This window comes from Bos mutus, chromosome 11 (assembly GCF_027580195.1).
Source record: "Bos mutus isolate GX-2022 chromosome 11, NWIPB_WYAK_1.1, whole genome shotgun sequence".
Lineage (NCBI taxonomy): Eukaryota > Metazoa > Chordata > Mammalia > Artiodactyla > Bovidae > Bos > Bos mutus.
Genome location: NC_091627.1, coordinates 93,080,067 through 93,099,800, shown reverse-complemented (window position 1 = coordinate 93,099,800; position 19,734 = coordinate 93,080,067). Strand labels below are relative to the sequence as shown.

At 42.2% G+C, this 19,734-nt stretch overlaps 1 protein-coding gene across 2 annotated transcripts in view; it reads left to right on the top strand.

Annotated features, from left to right (window-relative positions):
- The window catches only part of PAIP2B (poly(A) binding protein interacting protein 2B), a 45,740-nt gene extending 29,004 nt beyond the window's left edge, over positions 1 to 16,736 (top strand). For both annotated transcript variants that reach the window (XM_005891743.3, XM_070379783.1), the window contains exons 2-4: positions 7,859 to 8,007; positions 9,906 to 10,082; positions 11,042 to 16,736. In XM_005891743.3, coding sequence (XP_005891805.1) covers positions 7,867 to 8,007; positions 9,906 to 10,082; positions 11,042 to 11,098 — 375 coding nt within the window. In that variant the 5' untranslated portion in view covers positions 7,859 to 7,866 and the 3' untranslated portion in view covers positions 11,099 to 16,736. The remainder of the gene's footprint in view (positions 1 to 7,858; positions 8,008 to 9,905; positions 10,083 to 11,041) is intronic.
- Positions 16,737 to 19,734: the final 2,998 nt, after the last annotated feature.

Genomic DNA, 19,734 nt, shown 5'->3' with positions numbered 1-19,734 from the left:
GACTCTTAAACTATATGCGTACGTACCTTCTTATAGTTCTTGAGAGTTCCCTCCTGCCTCTGAATCTTTGCACATGGTTTTCCCTCTCTTCCTTCCTGCTAGCTAACAAATTTTTCAGGTATCAATCTAAGTGTTGCTTGTTCAGGGAAACCCTTCCTAGCCATCCCCACTCCTGAACTAGATTGGGTCTTCCTGTCTTGTAATAGTCCCTTTTTCCTCTCCTTTTAATTTAATACTAATTATTCTTAACTATTTGCTTATCTCTCTCCTGAGAGAATGTAAACACCGTCAGTGAAACAACTGTGTACCTTGTGAAAATAGCTGTCAAGCACAGGGCTGAGGGTAGACACACAGATTCTAGTGAGTGAGTGCATCTAATGACCTGAGTTATTAAGATGTAACTGGGAAAGACCAAAGCCTGAATCTAGTGGCAACATGTTTGAAGTAAAATAACATGTAAAACTGTTACCCACAATGTTTAATTTTTCAAATGGTATTCACTAGACTGAATTGTGATGCTGGAGAATTTAGAGTCCCCTGGACTGCAAGGGGATCAAACAGTCAATCCTAAAGGAAATCAACCCTGAATATTCATTGGAAGGATTGATGCTGAAGCTAAAGCTCCAATCCTTTGGCCACCTGATATGAAGAGCTGGCTCATTGGAAAAGACCCTGATGCTGGGAAAGATTGAAGGCAGGAGGAGAAGGGGGCGGCAGAGGATGATATGGTTAGATAGCATTACCAACTCAGTGGACATGAATTTGAACAAACTCTAGGAGATAATGAAGGACAGAGGAGACTGGCTTGCTGTAGTCCATGGTGTCACAAAGAGTCAGACACGACTTAACGACTGAACAACAACCACCAGACTGAATGAAGTTAACAAAACTATAGAAACATAATAGTAGAGACTAGTTTTAATATAAACTACTCAATAGACTTTTTCCCAATAATTGAGTCAATAGTTCCAAGTATTCTTGACAGTCAAGTTGTTATCCTGGGCATAATCTAGTTTTAGCTTCTGAAAAAAAAATCTCATCTAGGTTCAAAAAAAATAGCCAAGTTTTGGATTGGAAAAATTGTTGGATCTGAAAGTTGTGGTTTTTCAAAGTGTTGAACTGATGAAGTATGTATTCTGGAAATATCCTAGGTATATTAAAAGTCTTGAAGTTCTTTGTGGTTGGGAACCAAGACCTCTATTTCAAGCCAAGTATCTTAAACACAAACTCTTGACCGAGGTAAAGTGCTAAATCATATGCTTGGCAGGAGCTTAGCATTTCTGTTTTGACTACATGCTTTACCATCTTCAGCCAAATGACAATCATTATTTTCTATTTTCAGCATGTTTGCCACACATATAAGAGGGAAAGTGAGATGGAGGCGGGGAATGAGTTTCAAATAGTTCTTAGATTTTTTTTTTTTTTTAAGTTGGGATCTGTATATTTTTTTTAATTTAATTTAATTTTTAAACTTTACAATATTGTATTGGTTTTGCCAAATATCGAAATGAATCCGCCACAGGTATACATGTGTTCCCCATCCTGAACCCTCCTCCCTCCTCCCTTCCCATACCATCCCTCTGGGTCGTCCCAGTGCACCAGCCCCAAGCATCCAGTATTGTGCATCGAACCTGGACTGGCGACTCGTTTCATATATGATATTATACGTATTTCAATGCCATTCTCCCAAATCATCCCACCCTTTCCCTCTCCCACAGAGTCCAAAAGACTGTTCTATACATCAGTGTCTCTTTTGCTGTCTCGTATACAGGGTTATTGTTACCATCTTTCTAAATTCCATATATATGCATTAGTATACTGTATTGGGACGTGAGTCTGAGTGAACTCCAGGAGTTGGTGAGGGACAGGGAGGCCTGGCGTGCTGCGATTCATGGGGTCGCAAAGAGTCGGACACGACTGAGCAACTGATCTGATCTGATCTGATCTGATACTGTATTGGTATTTTTCTTTCTGGCTTACTTCACTCTGTATAATAGGCTCCAGTTTCATTCACCTCATTGGAACTGATTCAAATGTATTCTTCTTAATGGCTGAGTAATACTCCATTGTGTATATGTACCATAGCTTTCTTATCCATTCATCTGCTGATGGACATCTAGGTTGCTTCCATGTCCTGGCTATTATAAACAGTGCTGCGATGAACATTGGGGTACACGTGTCTCTTTCAATTCTGGTTTCCTCAGTGTGTATGCCCAGCAGTGGGATTGCTGGATCATAAGGCAGTTCTATTTCCACTTTTTTAAAGAATCTCCACACTGTTCTCCATAGTGGCTGTACTAGTTTGCATTCCCACCAACAGTGTAAGAGGGTTCCCTTTTCTCCACACTCTCTCCAGCATTTATTGCTTGTAGACTTTTGGATCGCAGCCATTCCGACTGGCGTGAAATGGTACCTCATTGTGGTTTTGATTTGCATTTCTCTGACAATGAGTGATGTTGAGCATCTTTTCATGTGTTTGTTAGCCATCTGTATGTCTTCTTTGGAGAAATGTCTATTTAGTTCTTTGGCCCATTTTTTGATTGGGTCATTTATTTTTCTGGAATTGAGCTGCAGGAGTTGCTTGTATATTTTTGAGATTAGTTGTTTGTCAGTTGCTTCATTTGCTATTATTTTCTCCCATTCTGAAGGCTGCCTTTTCACCTTGCTAATAGTTTCCTTTGTTGTGCAGAAGTTTAACAAGTGGTGCTGGGAAAACTGGTCAACCACTTGTAAAAGAATGAAACTAGAGCACTTTCTAACACCATACACAAAAATAAACTCAAAATGGATTAAAGATCTAAACGTAAGACCAGAAACTATAAAACTCCTAGAGGAGAACATAGGCAAAACACTCTCTGACATACATCACAGCAGGATCCTCTATGACCCACCTCCCAGAATATTGGAAATAAAAGCAAAAATAAACAAATGGGACCTAATTAAACTTAAAAGCTTCTGCACAAATAGTTCTTAGATTTCTTAATGCAGTTTAGATACAGACCAGACATCAACTCCTTTATGTGCTATTGAGGTCTAGTTCTTGAAGAACTCCTCAAACAATGACCCGCTTCAGACTACACGTTTGTCTTCTTAATAGATGAGTGGCAACTGGTGGTTTGTATGGCAGAGCTAGATGTCCGTGTTTACTGAATACCTGTGTTATTTATTTATTATTATATAAGAACTTACCCCAAAGTTTAGCAGGCTAAAACAATAAACATTTAGTATCACAGTTCCTATGGGTCAGCCCAGCTGGGTGCTCCCACCTCAGGATCTCATAAAGTTCAAGTGGTTGACTGGAATGGCTGTCTCATCTGAGGACTTAATGGTGGGAAGATGACCTTCGAAACTTGCATGCTTGTTAACAAGACTGAGTAACTGGGAATTCCCTGGCGGCCCAGTGGTTAGGACTTGGCTTTTTCACTGCTGGGGTCCTCAAATTCAATCCCTTGTTGGGGAACTAAGATTCCACAAGCCAAGCAGAGCTGCCAAAAAACAAAAAAAAAAAATTGAATTCCTAGTCACATGGCCCTCTCCATAGTGTAGCTGACAACATAGCAGCCATTCTGATTTGTGGTCCCACTTTTGTAACCAAGTATTTTCCCCATCTCTGGAAGCTTTGGGGACATTTTATTTGTCTCCACTAGACTAGAATTTCACAGTGATGTGACTTGGTGTGGGAGGATCAAAGTCATGAACATGAAATATCAAAATAAGATGGTTAGAGAAACACTGTGCTTTTGGAAGGCAAGCATGATGGATGGTGAGCTGGAGAGGAGCTGGAAACAGAGAATGTTACATGCAACTTTGGAAACAGGACAGTCAAGGAAGTTACAGGCGATGGTCCCATCTTACCTGCTGTCTTCCCCAAGTTGGATGGCATTTCCCACGTGTCTTACCTAGGATTTACCATTCTTCAGCAAAACCTCCCCATGCTCACCCCATTGCTAATGTCAAGAGGCATATTAAACACCAGGTGTCACTGTCACACAGTGGGCCCACAAACCAGTGTTGTTATTGAACCAACCCAGCAACTCAGTTTGCTTAACCGCTGAACCAGTATCTTCTTTGGTCTTTAGCACTGTCTGGGTGTTTTTTTTTTTTTAAAGTGAGGTTGGACAGAATATGTACCTTAAGTTATAGCATAAATATGAAATTTCTTTATAAATTGTTAAGCACGATACAAATTAAGCTCTTGGGTTGCTGCTGTTTAGAGAAACCAAACTTCCCAATTGTTTGGAAAAGGTGGAATGGTATAAAATACAAATCAACACTATGTAACCTACTATGGGGAGAACAATTTTTCTAGTATTGACTGTCCCAATCACAGTGATTTTTACTTTTCTAAAGTGTTTGTGTTAAAAATTAAAAAAAAAAACTTTACAAAATGTTTACGTTAAATTAGATAATATCCCCATGTTGAGTTTGTGGTAATTTTTCCATTCCCTTTCTCATGAACAGGTATATCCTGCAATGTATTCCCTGTGCTCTGCCTTTCTCTTGAATTAGGATTATTCTGTTCTTTCTTCCTCTGCTTTCCTTTTCTCCTGATGGCCATGGGCACTCAGGATTTATTTTGGTGGAAAATGGAGCTCTGATTCTCTGCTGGTGACTTACATAATGTGGGGAGAAATCACTGTGTTGATAGTAAGTGAAGTGAAGTGAAGGTCGCTTAGTCATGTCCGACTGTTTGTGACCCTATGGACTATACAGTCCATGGAATTCTCCAGGCCAGCATACTGGAGTGGGTAGCCTTTCCCTTCTCCAGGGGCTCTTCCCAACCCAGGGATTGAACCCAGGTCTCCCACATTGCAGGCGGATTCTTTACCAGCTGAGCCACCAGGGAAGCCCAAGAATACTGTGGTAGGTACCCTGTGCCTTCTCCAGGGGGTGTTCCTGACCCAGAGATCAAACTGGGGTCTCCTGCACTGCAGGCAGATTCTTTACCAACTGAGCTATGAGAATAGTAAGCAACTGCCAAATGAACCTTTGGAAAGTGCTGTGTAATCTGCTATCCATCAAGGTTCAAGACCTGTTAAGTCTCTGATTAGGAATACCTGTTTACTCAGTTGCCCTGATGTTCAGAACATACTTGCTTCTATCATTGTTATGCTGAAAATGGAAGTGGTAAAAATAAAAACTGGTTTCCCCCCTTTTATAGCCTTATGGGATTATTATTCTGGAGCGGTATTTGAAATAATCATTGATTTCTTTTGTCTCTGTCTAAAATATATTAAATGATATATTTCATACTAGGTGCCCTAATTAAACCAAGAGTGAATTACATGGGTTCTGTCTTAAATTCTCTTTGAACTATCGATGAATTATTTTTCCATCTTTTTTATACAGTTTTATTTACTGGGTCTCCATTGCTGCGCACTGGCCTTTTCTCTAGTTGGGGTATGCAGGGCTTCGTACTGCTGCTTCTCTTGTTGGGAGCACGGGCTCTCGGGCACGTGGGCTCGGCAGGTGTGGTTCCCAGGCTCTAGACCACAGGCTCAGTAGTTGCAGTGCATGGGCTTGGTTACTCCACAGCACGTTGGATCTTCCCAGAGCAGGGATCGAAGTGTCCCCTGCATTGGTAGGCGGATTCTTTACCACTGAGCCACCAGGGAAGCCCATATTCTTATTACTCTTCATAATTGTATTTAGTCTTTTAAAATTATATTTTCTAATGTTCATAACAGGTTTGAAAATTGAAAAGCCTTCTGGATACACTTTTAGTGTATCCAGAAGCAGAGAAGAACTTTTTCATGAATGTTACCAAGACAGAAATAAGTGAAAAATAATGTATTAAAACTTAAAGATGCCCCAGGGAGCGCTGGGGAGAGGACTGAGCTGAGATTGAAAGGAGACAGGCTAGAAAGGGAAAATTGCCTAAGCACGATGATCCATGGGTATTTATGAAGTTCCTAATATTGAGGAAGATTACAAAATATAAAAACTTTTCATCTTGTGTTTCAGGAGTTGAGAATCTAATTAAGAGAAAAATTATACATATGAAACAGAATAGTTAAGTAGTATTAACACCATGCGCATTACCTACAAGAGCTTAGGGGAGGTACTATAGAGCATAAAGAGTACAATGTTTTGTTTTGGTTTTTTAATTTTTATTTATTTTTGGCTGTGCTGGGTCTTCATTGCTGTGCCCAGGCTTTCACTAGTTGCAGCGACTGGGGCTACGCTTTAGTTTCGGTACAAGGGCCTCTCACTGCAGCTTATCTTGTTGCAGAGCACGAGCTCTAGGCGCTTGGGCTCAGTAGCTGTGGTGCGGGGGCTTAGTTGGTCCATAGCATGTGGGATCTTCCTGAACCAGGGGTCATGCCTGTGTCCCCTGCATTGGCTGGCAGATTCTTCACCACTGTACCACCAGGAAAGTCCGACAACTGTTTGTGAAGAATGGTTAAATTTTAAATAAATAAATACATACATTTAAATAAATAAATACATTCCAAATGATAGCAAGCATACCAAAATGAATTTGGAAGCCAAAAGAATACTCGAGTGCAGATGAACAGGCAGTTACATAATACCAGCGGGAATTTAAACGCTATGGCAGCTTGGCAGTAAATCACAAGCCTTAAACAAACATTCTTTCCTATATGGCAGTTCTATTTTTAGGAATTATCTTAAGAAAATCATTAGAGAAAATGAACACAAGAAGTTCATCCCACCTTTATAATACAGAAATGTTGGAAACACACCAATTGACAGAATGTCTATATTAATATGGAAATGAGAAAGAGCAAATGATGGAGCATCATGCTCTTACCATAAGAATGGGTGCTTGGGGAATGGGTGTGTGTATATGTGTCTGTATGTACATAGGGGAAGTCAGCAAGCTTATATCCACCACATTGTGAATCATTTTTAACTCTATATAGTTAGACAGCTGATGACCTTACTTTTTTCCATTTTGCTTTCCAATGTGATAAACATGTATTATTTTTTGAAATAGGTTTTAAAGAAAAACAGAGCTTAATAAGAATCAGAATAGGGACTTCCCTGGTAGTCCAGTGGCTAAGCTTCTGTGCTTCCAGTGGAGGGGGCCTGGGTTCAATCCCTGGTCAAGGAACTAGATCTCACATGCTGCAGCTGAGAGCTCACATGCTGAAACTAAAGATCCTGCGTGCCACAGCTAAGACTCAGCACAAGCAAAAATAAATAAATAAATTAAAAAGAGAAGAAAACAAAAGAAAAAAAATCAGGATAAGGGTCAACTGTTTACAATGTTTATTAAGAATGTATTTTTTTCTACCTATTTAAATGTTAGGGAAGCTATGATCTTGGTTAGGTTCTAGAACTTACAGAAATTTGACTTGAAAAGGTCCCCTCCCACCCAGCACCCATCCCACTTGCCTGCTGCTGCTGCTGCTGCTGCTGCTAAGTCACTTCAGTCGCGTCTGACTCTGTGTGACTCCATGGACGGCAGCCCACCAGGCTCCCCCATCCCTGGGATTCTCCAGGCAAGAACACTGGAGTGGGTTGCCATTTCCTTCTCCAGTGCATGAAAGTAAAAAGTGAAAGTGAAGTCGCTCAGTCGTGTCCTACTCTTAGCGACCCCATGGACTGCAGCCCACCAGGCTCCTCCATGCATGGGATTTTCCAGGCAAGAGTACCATAGTGGGGTGCCATTGCCTTCTCCATCCCACTTGCCTATAAAGGCTAACTGAGCTGAGATGTTTTTTCTTTTAACTCTTAAAGAATTGTGCATCTGTATAGGTAACTAGTTACAGACTAGCATTTTCTGTTTATCTGTAGTTAATAACTTTGATTTAGAACATCAGAAGCATCTGGAAGAATCTTTTCATGTCCTTGATCCGTGTATCATTTTATCCTTTCTTTTGCTCCTGTGTAGGTTCTGTCATGATGAATGGATCCAGTGTGGCGAATACATCACCCAGTGTAAAATCCAAAGAGGACCAGGTGTTAAATGGGCATGATGAGAAGGAAAACCCATTTGCAGAGTACATGTGGATGGAGAATGAAGAGGATTTCAACAGACAGGTAAAGAAGTGAAAGGCTAATGATACATGTAGTTCAACAGCTATATTTTACCATCAGTCTGTCAAAAGAGAAATGTATTCATTGGCTTTAGAATAACTTGAAAATACGTAGACGCTTGGTCAGGGCTGACCAAAAAGCAACTTCAGTTGCTAAGAGACCAAATTGAAGATACCTTGGAGGACAATATTGAAATTTTTCTATCATGCTAATTAAAAGAGGATCCAATGCCATGGTGTTCTGATGTAGGCTCCTGGGAAACAGCAGACCAGCCTGGCATGCCCCAAGTAGGAACTCAGGGACTGGCAGAATGCAAGTCTGAGATAGAGAGTGTATTTGGTGGGGAAAGGCTAGATTGCTTCCACAAAGATCCAGCAGTAACCAATTGTCTTATATCTCTGTGGTTTTAACAGCCCCAGGTCAGCACTCCAGGTAAACAGGTGACTCTGCAACCACTTGATGCCTTCCATCATGATGCCCTGCCACTCCCAGGGCATTTGGCAACTGTAGGATAACTGGAAGTCAAGCCATAGGAAGGGGAGAGAGCCAAATGTTAAGGCAAAGGGTCTCCTTTTAACCAAATGATGCCAGAGTGCTCACATCCCTTCTTGGGGACATTATGTGATTATAGTTACATGGCCATATCCAGCATGGGAGACAGGAGATTCGATTTTAACTGAACAACTGGTGCTTTGGGGAGATGGAAATGAGTTTAGGAAAGAGCCAGGAGTTTCCACCTCTGTGGCTCACTGTGGTATGATCTGTGTGAACAGTTCATAGACCATGCTTCCTATGACACCCCTGGGCCCAGGTGACTGCTTCTGTGGCTTGTGCCTGTGAATAAGGGTAGACTTAATATGGAAGAGCATGTTGTTATGCTCTCAGGGAGAGTTAGGGCAGATCCTGAGCAGTCATGTTAAATCTTGTAGTTTGGAAATATTTTCAGTTGTTATTTTAAGTACTTTGTAACTAATTTACTTGAGATTAAAAAAATAAAAAGTATAGTTAATTGTAATGTTGAAATCGTATGTTTAAGTCTTGCTACAAGTGACTTTTCCTTTGGATTCAACTATATTGGCTAGTTTGGGTGATTGTTTTTGCTTGACCAGCCCTCTGGTGGCGGCATACGAGCTGTGAATCAGTCACCAGGCAGCCTGCAGGAAGGGGATGGCCAAACATGAAGCGGGAGGCCTGTGAAAATCACACTAATCTCCAGAGTGAAGCATACTCTTTACCAAGAATTAACAGGGTCTACAAAGAAGTATAAAATATCCTTGCTATGTATAAGACACTCTTTTTCAGAAATATGCAAGTTGTTTAAATATTTGTATTATTTCTTCTTGTTTTGAAAGAATTTTCTACTGGTATGCCAGAACGTGTTCTTTATATCTTTCTAAGGTTCTGAAAGTATTTTTCTCCCGAAGGGGCTTTATTACTAGAAAAGTGGGCCAGAAGCTGGGAGTTGGTTTTGGTTTAATCTCCACTGTCCAGGTAGTAGTCTAGATACATAGTTCCTGAACCCTTTTCATACTTGTAAAATGGGAAATTTAAGAGCTGCCTCTCAATAAGATTGAAAAAAAAATGTCAAGCTTTAAAGTGATTTTCTGTTAAGTGCCATATGAGTGAAAAATATCTGTGTCATGTATTAGATCTGTGAAGACTGGAATTTCTGCTATTTGGACTATTTCCTGTCTTATTTTTTATGGAATTTGATTGAAAATACTAAAAGTTATATTTTTTTCTAGCCTTTCATTAGAAGCATCGTAGTTCTTCGTAGATCTCATACAAGATCATTCTTAGTTGCAAAGTAATAACCTCTGAAAGAAAGAGGTAGAAAAAAACTAGAAAGTTTGAGTCCCACTGGGACAGTTAAGTCTGAGCTCTTCTGCTTTGCTTGCCAGGTGGAGGAGGAGCTGCAGGAGCAAGAATTCTTGGACCGCTGCTTTCAGGAGATGTTGGACGAGGAAGACCAAGACTGGTTTATTCCATCACGAGACCTGCCTCAGGCCATGGGACAGTTGCAACAACAGTTAAATGGACTGTCCGTCAGTGATGGTCGTGATTCTGAAGATATTTTGGTAAGAGCATACATAGTTCCACATGTGACATAGTGAAAAGAATATAGGATTTGGAGCCACGTCTCTCTTTTTGGCCCAACAACCTTGGGCAAGCTTTGGCGCCCTCTGAGTCACTGTTTCTTCCCTCACCACCTGGGCATTAACAGGGGGTGCATTGAAGACGCACTGCACCTCTTAAAGCACTGTGGAAATGTGATTGCTGCAGCATCACCAACTTTCATTTTCTCCAGTGGGATTTTCAAAACAGAATTGGGATTAAGGATAAAAATTTGAACATGGAAGACGTTTGGTTTCAAATTATCATTTGCTGTTGTCCTTATCTTTTACTGTCCCTCAAATCTGTATTTATAGTTTTGAATGATTCTGTTATAAAAACTGGAAGGAATATACTTCTAAGAGACTGTTTTCCACTTATAATTAGAAGACCAGATAAATGAATTCCCTGCCTTCCATGTTTACTTAATGTCAGAATTCCATAAGCGACATTGTTCGTGCACAGTTCATGTCTGAATGATTTTGCCTGGCAGTTTGCTGAGGTTTTAGATCAAGATCATGTGAATCAAGAGAGTAGATAACCAAAGAGAGGATAGACAAAAATAATATAGGGATTGTGGTAACCAACCTAGTTTGATGGAGTACTCTGATTTTCATTGAGTTAAGGTACTTATGAACTAAAAAATTATTTTTTGAGTCCAGGTTAACAAGCCTCTAATGAAAGCATCATGAAGGGAACAGGAGTCTAAAGCAGGGAGGAGAAAATGAGATTAGCAGGGCTGAGTCCATCAGGAGCCACTGAGAACAGTCCAGGAATAACTGCCTGAGTTGCAAGGAATTCTGTTTTTCTCTCCTTTGGGCTGAGAGGAAGAAATTGGTAATAACAGAAGCAAGGAGAAAATAAATTTTAAAGTGCTATAGTGCAGCTTGTCTTGGGATTTATTATCTCTTGGTTCTTATTTCAGAGCAAAAGTAACCTGAATCCGGATGCCAAGGAATTTATACCAGGAGTGAAGTACTGAGCTGACAGAAAGCTTTGAGGAGGACTTGTGTGTCCCCACATCTGGGGACAGCGCTGCACAAGAAGGCGGAGCTGAAGAGGGGGGTGGGGTGGGCAGGGGGTGCGCAGCGGGGAAGGGAACAGTGGTTCAACTTGACACTGTGACTAGAGTAACTGATGTGCTCAGTCTTTCTCTACAAGCCTCTGAGTATTTCTCTTTTGTTCTACTGACTTTCATTTGAAGCAATTTCCTATTATTTTTATTAGCTTTCGATTTAGGGAAATTGCAGTCTTTCCCCATGCCCTCATCAAGAATGTTCTGCTGTGTGTGTTTAAAAGAATAAGCTGACCAAGAAAATCTGGGTGTTTACAAATGCCCTACCCACCCTGCTGTCTACTTACCAAGGGCAATGAACACCTGGAGCACTACATATTCAGTCTGTTGCGCTGGATGGGAAGAGGGACAGTTGGAAGAAGCAGGTTTTGTAAACCAGAGTACTCAGCTCCCCAACCCCTGGGGGTTTCCTGCAATGTGCTGGGATTACCACTGGCCTGCTGAGCCCGTGTCTCCTTGCCTGAACCCTATTCAAGAAAACACAGGCTTAAAAGTACTGGTTTACCAGTACTTTAGATGGTTGATAAACCGACTTTCATCAGCCATCTTTTGGAGGACTGGGATGGTGGTGTCACTTGAGTCATTGATTTACTGTTGACCTACTCTTAAGCCTCTGTTTATGGCTGCCATCAGACTCATTATTTACAAGGCATAAGAGTTCTAGGGTGGATTTGCCACCTCGTCTCTCATGGTGTCTAATCCCCTGTCTCCTTTCTGCCCTGAACTCTATTCTGTTTTTAAGAAGAGACTGTTACCAAAGGTGTGTGAGAGGCATGCGGTGCTGGCCATCGGCTTCAGTCTGGAGAGATCATCCTTGAATCCTGATAGTTATCATCTTAAATTTATTTTGACAGTTTTTTCCTAGCCCTGTGAAGACTTGGTCCACCTGTATCTTCCTTTCCTTAGAAAGATTGTGTACTTTTATAAGTCCATGTATTTTTCAGAACACTAGCAAGAAGCTCCATTCACAGTTTGATGCTTCTCCCCACCTTACAGAATTATGCAAAAGAACTCTAGAAAAGCCTAGGAGAGTGAGTCCCGCTTGACCCTGTGACTGTGTGACGCACCGGGACAGTTTCAGCAGTTATAAAGTTTTGCTGTTTCCACACACCCAGCTTTTTGAGTTTTCTGGGTTGAACTTTCTGGGTATATTCTTTTCCTGCCCACAGGTCACAGGTGTTTTGGTTATTGTTGTTGTTGATACTCATAAGGAACTAAATTGGGCACCAGGATATGCCTTTGTGTGCTGGAGAGGTTGGTGGCAGAGTCAGGTCTTAAAAAGAGCGTGTCTGGTCCTGGCCATTCTCCCAGGATGGGCAAGGACTGGCAGGGGCCTGAGGAGAACAGTGGCCCGTCTGTATGACCGCCACTGTCTTGTATGACAAGCGTGTCAGGAAAAGATCATGGAACTTGAATAAAGTCTGTAAATTCAGTATGTGTTTATGGGACAGAGGTTGGAAGGAAAGGAGTAGGGTCTGGAAAACTTAAGAATTTCTCCTTTCTCTTACGAGGTCCCTTGCTGACTTTTCTAACAGCCACAGGTTAATGTCAGATTGAAAATATGAACCCATATTTCCAGATGGGCTCCTGAATTCACAAAGCCTCTACCTTGACAGAATGGAACTCTTTTAACTTGTGTTCAGGGAGGGCTACAAATAAAGAAACGTCTTAATTCCAGCTTCAGCTTTCAGCTGGAATGGTTGCCTCTGATAAGGCGAGGACCTTGGAAGTGTAGAAACAAAGGTCTCTTTCTTCCAGGACTGCTGTTCCTCCTTCAATCTGCATTAACTTGTCCAAGCTCGGAATTCTAAAGGCTGCTCAAAGTGTGTTGGGATTGCAGCAGGAGCCGTTTTCTAGACCATGGTGTCTCCATCACAGAGAGGACCGCGGATTCTTTCTTATGTGGCTTCTGGTCTAGGAAGTCCTTCAGGGATCTGCATCAAGGGTCCTCATCCTGACGAAGGCGTGCCCTTCTGACACCTAGGCTAAGCTGTTAGGTTGGTCCAAGTGGCTTGCTTCCCCTTCTGCTGTGGGTTTCATCTTAGATGTCAGCATGGTTTCACAAGGCGTATTTGGTCAGGACTAAGAAAGCTTCCTGCCAGATAAGCAGTGGAACCTGAGGACTGGCCTTTCCAGTCCTGTTGAGACACAGTGTGCTGACCCCGGGATCAGGAAGCGGCTAGCAGGGTGACCACCTTTTTAATGTGTGTGTTTGTGCTTCTAGTGGTTCCCCTTCATTCTGACTTTTCTCCATCTATTTTATGTTGCGAGGTGGGAGCACTGTCGTCACCCAGACCACGGGTCCAGCTGTAGGCCGTTTGCCACCTCCTTAGCAGGAAACGCATGTGGGTCTTCCTGGGTCTTCAGTGAAGAAAGGCTGGACTCAGACTTTTCCTCATAGGAGAGATTACGGATGCAAGCCAGACTAGATACCATTACCTTTTCAGGATGAGGCTGGTATTATTTTAAGTGATGATTTTGATGTTGAATTTAAGCCACTATTCTTTTTTTGGCACCTGGAAGTTTAAGTATAGAAACAGAACATGTATTTTTAACAATTGCTAATTCTGACTAGTCCCAGTCTTATTTTATTAGTGATTGATTTTGTGGTTATTGGACTCTTAAACTCCAAAACGAAAAGTATTTTATCTCTTGCTCTTCAAGGAGAAAAAAACAAAAGAAATGCCTTTTAGTTTCTCTAGCCCTTTGAACTGCAACAGAGAATTTGATGGACATAGCTAGGCCTGAGCAGCTGCAGCTTTGGGTCTTTGGGCCAGTTTCTGACTGCAGCAGTTGATTTTAGGGTATTACATAAGGTCAAACCCCTAAAAATTGTAAGGAAAAGGCTGGACCTTTGCAGCACCTTTAGTTTCCAAAGTCAAAACAGCTTGGGTCTCTCTTATTAAAGTTACAATGCTAATTATGACTTTAAAGTGTTTTTAGAGGTAATCAGCATTTTTCAAATTGTGTATTACTATAATGGCAAAGTTCTGTCTTGTGTTGGGAGATGCTGGGAGGTAAGGTCAGTCAAACACTTTGACCTCAGAGTGTAAATTCATGTATGTCAGGGAGGAAAGTTGTGTGAAGAAGTAGCCAAAGGAAACTGCATTAGTGCTGCTGCAAAGCCAGTATGTAAACACCAGGAGCCCAGGACTCTACACTGCTGAGATGGGAGGGGGCACGTGTTCTTCACTAAGGGTCCTGGCATCACGTTTAATGGTGTTGTTTGATTTGGATTATGTTGATGTATGAGCTCAGCCAGAGACCTGACAGTTTTGACCAAGATTTGGAGAGCATTTGGGAAAGACTGTATATCCCTGGCCACTCTCTTCCAGAGTAGATGTAGAGCTCATGAGTTTGGGAAGTGGGTGGAGAGCAGGAGGACTGACTGAGGTCTGGTGAGCATCAGGAGTGTTGGTTTCCCCTCCCTTTGCCCACAGTCACCTGTGTGAACCATGTGAATCGTTTCCCCTCTCATTGCCCACACAGATTGTTAGTTCTCCTGGTCCCCGTGTGGTACAGTGTACTTTCTGCAGCCACTGCCCTGCTGCCTTGCAGATTTCATCCACAGGCTTGGTTAGTCACAATTTAGTAAAGTTTTTTCCCCTCTGTTTTTAATCTTCTATTTCTCCCATCTTGAAGCTGCCATTAGTGACAAAGGACGGAGGAATAGGAGGCTGACCCAGGGACACATTCAGGCTTCCTACACGGCCTCTGTACCTGGCTCACTACATCCTGTGTTCACACTACTTGTGTGTATGTGCTAAGTCACCTCAGTTGTGTCCGACTCTTTGCAGTCCTATGGACTATAGCCCACCAGGCTCCTCTGTCTATGGGATTTGCCAGGCAAGAATACTGGAGTGGGTTGCCATTTCCTCCTCCAGGGGATCTTCCCAGCCTAGGATCGGACCCAAGTCTCTTTACCACACTAGCTCCACCTGGTCTCACTGCCCAATCCTCCATAGCTATCCACAGTCCAGATTTTGCTGGGGGAGGTGGGGTGTCATACACTGGGACAGCTAACTACACTGATCTCTACAGGGTGTTACAGGTTCATCACCACACCCCCAGGGGACAGAAGAGAACTCTACAAAGGAACAGATGCACCATCTTCAAAGAAAAAGGCCCTTTATGTTTTGTTATCAGGAGTCTCATTTATGAGGTCTGCTGAGCTTTCTTTCCCAGTCCTACCTTACTGGCTCCCTTTTAATATTGTAAATAGTAAGGAAAATGTTTTCACTCTGTAACTCAACACTAATTGAGAATCCTCTCTTGTTGATTGTGGGCCTTCGGAAATGTTTAATGCTTGTTGGGTGGTTTGCAAGACAGGGACTTTTTTTTTTTAACACCTTTATTGAGGCATGTTATCATAAAGTTCGTCTATTTCAAGTGTACAAGTCAGTGATTTTAATAACTTCCTGAGTGGAACAGACATACAATTCTGTTTTAGAACCTTTGCATCCCCCTTAATAAGATCCTTCATGTCTATTTACATGGTACCCACGGTACTTGCCTAGCTCTAGGCAACCACTAATCTATTACTATAAATTTGCCTTTTCTGGACATAATCTCAATGGAATCATACAATCTGGTCTCTTGTATCTGGCTTTCTTCATTTAGTGTATTTTTGAGGTTAATCCATGACATATAATTTATGTTACTGGTTTGTTCTTTACTGCTAAATAATATTCCATTGATGGATATACCACATTTTGTCAGCAGGGAGTCTTACTAAACTTGGATTTCAACCTCTTGGGGTCCAAATGGAACCCTGAGAACACAGGACTCATGGGGGAGCTGCTGTGCATGTCAAAGGAACTGCGTGTCAGAACCAGCTCCGTCAGCAGCAGCTCCACAAGGAGCCTGAACTGCTGCAGAAATTTTTACAATTTTGCATCTTATTTTTTGTATGAAACTTTCATGCTGTCTATGTCAGCACAGATAATTAACAGCATCTGATAATTAACAAGTTCATGAGCATGTGTTTGAGCGGAAAGAAATGAAACCATCAATACTGTGTTGGATATTTTTTTCTCCTCAGCTAGACAGAGAAATCTCTGAACTTTCTAAACAATGTTATTTCCATTACAAAGCTGAACATGTGTTACGATCACGCCGCCTTTGTTGGATCGAGTTAGAAGAGGACAGCCAGCAGAGGAGGCCAAGAGGAGAATGGGAGTGAACTCTGTGGTGCATCCCAGCGGGTCTGTGCACGGCCCACGGGTCTGCTGCTGTGGGTGGTGAAGTGCTGACGGTGCCAGGGCAGCTCAGCACCTCCAGCAGGCCCGGGCCTGGACTTTGGACCTTTTCCCCTATTTCTCAGGTGTTTAAAAGCTGTTTCTGTTCCTTCTTTTCCTATGTATACATTACATGGTAGTTGTTAGTACTTCTTTGTGGGAGGGGCAGAGCTTTAAAATTGAAGAAAATAATTTTCATAAAAATATCAAAAATGGAAAAAAGTTACTTTTTAAAAAATTTGCTATACAAAGTGGCAGCTGTTGAAAATCTATCTCATTAAAATGAGAATAAAATGCATTTGCTGGCAGTCGTACTGTTTTTCCTTCAGTGGGGTCATTATATTAGAGGAGGATATGTGTATGTGATTTTTGTCTCAATATGAATCAGTTTTAGTCGCACAATCTTCCACTCTAAAATGTGTTACAAAGTATTCAAAGCATTGTCTTGGAAGTTAGACCTGAGTGAATCCCATCTCCATCACTTCGTGCCTCTGGCCTGAACCTGTTTATCTGTCAAGGTATAACACCTTCTTTCTGGGGCTGTTGTGAAAATTTGACCAAATTTAATTTCAAATACAGCCTGGCATATGATCAGCACTTAATACATGGTAGTAATATTGGCAATACTGTGAGTACCTTTGAACAGAGGCGGTAACAGGAAATCCTTGAGCTTGAAGGATAGCTGTTATTTTTCCTGTTCCTGGGCAAAACTTACTCCTCTCTAGAATAAACAAGTAAAGGGATTCTGTATTTGCCTTTCAACTACTGAACAAGGTAGCTCAGAGGTTAAAGCACCTGCCCGCAATGCAGGAGACCTGGGTTCGATCTCCAGGGGTTGGGAAGATCCCCTGGAGAAGGAAATGACAACCCACTCCAGTGTTCTTGCCTAGAGAATCCCATGGATGGAGGAGCCTGGTGGGCTACAGTCCATGGGGTCGCAAAAAGCTGGACACGACTGAGCGACTTCACTTTCACTTTTCACTTTACTGAACGAGTCCGAGAGCCTGCTAGGTACCTGGCATTGTTCTAGGCACCAGGGCTGCTGACGTTAATAAGCAGGCGTCATTCCTGCTCTTGTGGAGGTTAGTTACTGTTTACACCTCGCTTGAACCTCCCATTGATTCTCTGAGAGGCTTTATTTTATATGGTAGAAAGATCAGGGGATCACACCCTAGCCCATGGGTTTTGAGTGCTTTTGCCTCCTTCTTACAATCAGGTTTCTAAAAATCTGAGCTGACTTGCCTATTTACAGCTTTTTGAGATACTGCAGTCATGTCTATACAGGGCCTGAACGATTCACAGCCTTTAAGATGTGCATTGTTCAGAACTTTCATTCAAAATTTTCATTAAACTAAGTACAGATACTGTAAACAGTACAGTCCATACATTTTCACCAAACTTTCTGTTGGTATAAGGGTATCATTCCCTTTTAATCTTTATATTAAAAACCTTCAGAGCACTCATCACAGTTGGCGGACATTTCAGTGAACGCTTGCTGACAGGGTGGCGCATATGAGGCCATGCTGTCCACGAGGTAACACAGGTAGAGTGAGGCAATGCTGGCCTCTTCAAGTGCGGTTTTTGTTCCCAGCTGTCTTGCTTGGCTGTTGAGCTCAGATGAATACATGCATTCCCAGTGGCTTGGCAGTATGGAATTCCATTAATTTATCCTATGTTATTAGGGAAGGAGATGATAAATTTAAAGGAGAATCTCATTAAAAATCACTTACGACTTAACGACCTTCTGTACAACCTCTGTGTTACAGAGCCTGACTGGAGAATAAGCTACCCCATCACATCTCCTTTGGCCAAATGAAACAGGAACACATCTGACCTTGTACACTTTAGTGCTGCATTCATTTTTTCAACTAGTATTTAGTAAGCACTCACGAGTTGGCTGGTTCCATCACTTCATGGCAAATAGATGGGGAAACAGTGGCTGACTTTATTTTTCTGGGCTCCAAAATCACTGCAGATGGTGACTGCAGCCATGAAATTAAAAGACGCTTACTCCTTGGAAGCAAAGTTATAACCAACCTAGACAGCATATTAAAAGGCAGAGACATTACTTTGTCAACAAAGGTCCGTCTAGTCAAGGCTATGGTTTTTCCAGTGGTCGTGTATGGATGTAAGAGTTGGACTGTGAAGAAAGCTGAGCGCCAAAAAACTGATGCTTTTGAACTGTGGTGTTGGTCTTGAGAGTCCCTTGAACTGCAAGGAGATCCAACCAGTCCATCCTAAAGGAGATCAATCCTGGGTGTTCATTGGAAGGACTGATGTTGAAGCTGAAACTCCAATACTTTGGCCACCTGATGCAGAGCTGACTCATCTGAAAAGACCCTGATGCTGGGAAAGACTGAGGGCAGGAGGAGAAGGGAAGAACAGAAGATGAGATGGTTGGATGGCATCACTGACTCAGTGGACATGAATCTGAGTGAACTCCGGGAATTGGTGATGGACAGGGAGGCCTGGCGTGCTGTGGTTCATGGGGTTGGAAAGAGTCGGGCACGACTGAGTGACTGAACATGAAAGTGAAGTCGCTCAGTCGTGTCTCTTTGCAACCCCATGGACTGTAGCCTACCAGGCTCCTCAGTCCATGGAATTTTCCAGCCAAGAGTACTGGAGTGGGTTGCCTTTTCCTTCTCCAGGGGATCTTCCCAACCCAGGGGTCGAACCCAGTTCTCCCGCATTACAGGCAGACGCTTTACCATCTGAGCCACCAGGTTGGCACTAAAGTCAATCAAGCTGTGCTCCTCACTGTGCTCTAAGACCTCCACTGTTCAACTGGAATAGCAGAGCCCTGACAATGGTATGAAGTGATGGCTGTTTCCTGAAGAACGTAAGTATGTCTTATTTAAATTCTTCACCAATAGTTTCAGATTCTAAATCCAAAATCCAGTGAGGTAACAATTCTCCCAGATTAGAACTGTCTGTTGTCCCCTAAATCCTACTGGAACTATCAAGAGAGGCTATGATATGTCTAAGGTTATTCCTGGTGATATTCCCCATGGAGAACATTTTGTTCCACTAAACATGGTCAGGCAAGGGTTTTTACCCAGTTTGACAGGAGAAAATTGAGGTCACAGGTTAATTAGCAGCCACATGTCATGAGTATCTAGCATGAGGGGTGGGGGCAGCACACAAATGGATTATCTAACCGTGTGGTGAGCAGACTGCAGACCACAGGTCAAGCACCTGAGCATGGGGCTTTAAACCCCAAGCTAAACCATTTCAGAGCCCTCTGGGATACCTGCTGGCAAGTAAGCTGAGGATGTACACAGCAAATGTGCTTGGTAACAATCCAGC